We start from the raw sequence: 3,962 nt of genomic DNA, 5'->3' as shown, positions 1-3,962 counted from the left end.
CAGCTTTTCTCTCAAGATACTTACACTCTGACGGGTATTCACATTGACATTACACATCCAACGGAGAATACTGGCTTCATTCCTTGCGAGCTTACGTATGTCCTCAGCAGTTACAGCCCATGTTTCACTGCCATGTAGCATGGTTGTTCGTACGCATGCGTCATACAGTCTGCCTTTTACTCTGAGTGAGAGTCCCTTTGTCGCCAGCAGGGGTAAGAGCTCTCTAAACTTTGCCCAGGCTATTCTTATTCTAGCAGCTACACTTTCAGCGCACCCATGATAACTTTCTAACCCATACAAGTATGGGAAGCAGATGTAGAATGGTGGTAATGATGATGCCAACAACAACAGTAATGAACATAACAGCAACAACAACTATCATCATCATCATCACCACCACTATTATCATCATCATCATTCTCATCTTACACTTAAACATTAATTTCTATTAAATGAATATGTATGTTTGTGCATAAATAAATACTAGCTGTTTAGGCTAAATTTGCTAGTTTGCATAAAAAGAGAAGAAAACACAAAAAGAAAAGTATTTTAAAAAATCAAGAAGTGTCAACTAAATTATGGCTTGAAGATAACAGTTTGCTCAAAGTAACTGCCTCAGCTTCCACCACAGCCTCAAGACAGATCTGGAACCTGGTGCATACATTCTTCACTGTGTCCCTGGAAAGATCTTCAAGCAACTCCTTGATCTTGGCTACCAGCTTGGCCTTTGTGTTGCAGACAAAGCAGTTGGTGTTTCACACCCTGTACTTAATAATCCATGGGATTACAATTGGAGAAATAAAGAGGCCATAAATTGGGGCTGGTGAAGTTGTAGAAATTCTCTGACAACCATTTCTAACTCTTTCTGAAGGTATGGCAAGGAGCCGACATCTGCTTGCCACACATATGGCCTTCCAGCTCAATTCTCTCTAGCCAGGGATTGATCACAGTCTCCAGCAACTGCACATAACCATCTGAATTGAGCCTAAGGCCCTCTTCATATATGTAAGGATGAATTCCAGTGTGCAGACAGAATACCTGCTGTGTCCTTTCCTACTGATCACTGCTTCATAGTCTCCATTGCAGTTGTCCATATCACATCTCAAAGCTTATACAATGTTCACAGGACATTGAATAGCAGTCATGATGTCAGCATTTTGGTACCCAGTATGAATCATCATGGTATAGGTAACTTTCCAACATTCAGATGACTTCCAATCCTCCATGTCAGTTAACTTTTTCTCAACTACAACTTAAATCTCTATGCTTTCCAACATCATTGACTGTTCACCAATACATCAAGCTGTTCCTGAATAAAAGAGACATTAAAAAAAACTATCGAATTTGGCACAAACACTCTGTGTGTGTGTGTGTGTGTGTGTGTGTGTGTGTGTGTGTGTGTGTTATATAATCAACATACAATATGAACAAGTAGAATTACCAATTTTTCTCTGTGTTGAAAAAGTTAAATTATCTAAATTTAAAGACTTTTTCTCTTTTCTCAGCCTCAACTGATGAACAGAGAGTTCAATTTGAGAAGTCTAACCAATCAGCTGTCAAAGCTACTGCAGCAGTCGATAAGGGTGAGTAAAGGTTTTTTTTAAATTTCTTTGTTACCTATATAAGTGTATTTATATGTGGGTGTAAATCACATGCATGTAGTGATGTAGGAAGTTGTGTATATCTGTTTTTCAGTATTTGTACATGTATGAGGCAGCAAGCTGGCAGAATCATTAGCACATTGAGCAAAATGCTTAGTGGCATTTCATCCATCTTCACTTTCTCAGTTCAAATTCCACCAAGATTAACTTTGCCTTTCATCCTTTTGGGGTCAACAAAATAAGTACCAGTCAAGCACTAGGGTCGATGTAATTGACTTAATTCCACCCCCAAAATTTGAAACCATGTATATGTTCCTTGACATGTGCATAAACATTCATTTTGTTGTTGTTTATTTTACTAATTCATAGTATTTAAATGTGGTAATTAATCACAGTTGGTTCTATCTATGTTCTTGCTATGACAAACAAGTTTTTAGTGCTGTAACTGTTACTGTCTTAAAAAGGTAATGTACCATGCTGCCATCCTAAGATTTAAAGTTAAAATATGTAACCCCTATCTTAAAGTCAACACCGATGGGGTTTGAAATGAGAAACATGGAGGAATTTATGAGTTTCAGTTAATCATGTTATGATTGTTTGATAACAACTGTTATCTACTTAAGGTTGTAGGCTTCATCCATAGCCTGGTTTAACATCACTACCACCATCCCCATTTAACTATTAAAGATATTTAGTAGTGTCCACTCCATTACAATTTACACCAGATCTCTGGATCTGGACATAACTCAGTATCCTGATAGTAGTGCGCTGATTGTCAACCAGTAGTCAGCTGGTCAACATGTCTTCGTTTACATCAATTAGGCAATTTCCATAAAGAAAGAGGGAAAGGGCGTTAGTCAGCAGGTAGCAGACAGCAGGCACTCGCTTTCTCTCTCTCTCTCTCTCTCTCTCTCTCTCTCGAGAGAGAGAGAGAGAGAGAGAGAGAGAGAGAGAGAGAGAGAGAGAGAGAGAGAGAAAGCGAGTGATAAATGACATGTGTTTTTAAGAGAGAGAGAGAGAGAGCGAGTGCCTGCTGTCTGCTACCTGCTGACTAACGCCCTTTCCCTCTTTCTTCATGGAAATTGCTGAATTGATGTAAACAAAGACATGTTGACCAGCTGGTTGACAAGCAGCGCACTACTATTGAATGATCGCCTCCTGATGAATTATTCCTTCTCTAGTAACTCATAAGTAATGATTTCTTCCTTCTCCAACCAGTTTTGGTGATATCCACCTCCACCCCCACCCCCCTGGTGCTGCCCTTTCCTCTGACTAAGCCATTAAAAATGTCAACACATGAAAAAGGCAAAATCACAGCTCTGTTATTTTAGATTTTGACATTTTTATCTCATTTTCACTCACCAATCATTGCATGTCTTGTTCATAGTGATGTTTTATTTAGCCCCAGCTGATGTAACAAACTTATCGATAGCATTCCAGCCATGGCTACCCAGCATTTGTAGTCCAGGACTACATCATCTAACATGCCCTTTTCCCAAAAATACTAAGCTATACTTTTGGGGAAAAAATTAGGGGGAATATATATCATCATCATCATCATCATTTAGCATCTGCTTTCTATGCTGGCATGGGTTAGATAGTTTGACTGGAACTGGTAAGCTGGAGAGCTGCACGAAGTTCCAGTCTGGGTACCCTCCCTAATGTCAACCACTCCAAGAGTGTAATGAGTGCTCTTTACATGCCACCAGCGTGGGTGCCAGTTGTGTAACATCAGCATTGTCCATGAGTAAGATTTCACTTGGCTTGATGAGTTTTCTCAAGCACAGCATATTGCCAAAGGTCTAGATCACTTGTCATTGTCTCCATGAGGCCCAACATTTGAAGTTCATGCTTCACCACTTCATCCAGTGTCTTCTTGGGTCTATCTCTTCCATAGGTTCCCTCTACAGTTAGAGATCAACACTTCTTTAAACAGCTGTCCTCGTCCATATGCATCACATGACCATACCAATGTAGTCATCTCTCTTGCACATCACATCTGATGCCTCTTATGCCCAGTTTTTCTCTCAAGATTCTTACACACTGTTGTTCATGCACATTGACATTGCATGTCCAGCAAAACATACTAGCTTCATTTCTTTCAAGCCTTCACATGTCCTCTGCAGTCATAGCCGACATTTCACTGCCTTGTAGCATGGCTGGTCGCACACAAGCATCATACAATCTGCCTTTCACTCTGAGGGAGAGACCCTTTGTTACCAACAAAGGTAGGAGCTCTCTGAACTTTATCCAGCCTATTCTTATTCTAGCAGTTATGCTCTTGGAGCATCCACCTAAAGTTGTGACTTGGTCACCTAGATAACAGATGCTAACATGGAAAGCTGACGTCAAATGATGATA

General features: G+C 40.0%; 1 protein-coding gene across 1 annotated transcript in view; it reads left to right on the top strand.

Annotated features, from left to right (window-relative positions):
• The window catches only part of LOC106877076 (uncharacterized), a 262,423-nt gene that overhangs the window by 244,343 nt on the left and 14,118 nt on the right, over positions 1 to 3,962 (top strand). The window contains exon 29 of the mRNA XM_052973794.1: positions 1,506 to 1,583. Coding sequence (XP_052829754.1) covers positions 1,506 to 1,583 — 78 coding nt within the window. The remainder of the gene's footprint in view (positions 1 to 1,505; positions 1,584 to 3,962) is intronic.

This window comes from Octopus bimaculoides, chromosome 17, assembly GCF_001194135.2.
Source record: "Octopus bimaculoides isolate UCB-OBI-ISO-001 chromosome 17, ASM119413v2, whole genome shotgun sequence".
NCBI lineage: Eukaryota > Metazoa > Mollusca > Cephalopoda > Octopoda > Octopodidae > Octopus > Octopus bimaculoides.
This window is presented reverse-complemented; position numbering and strand designations above follow the sequence as displayed.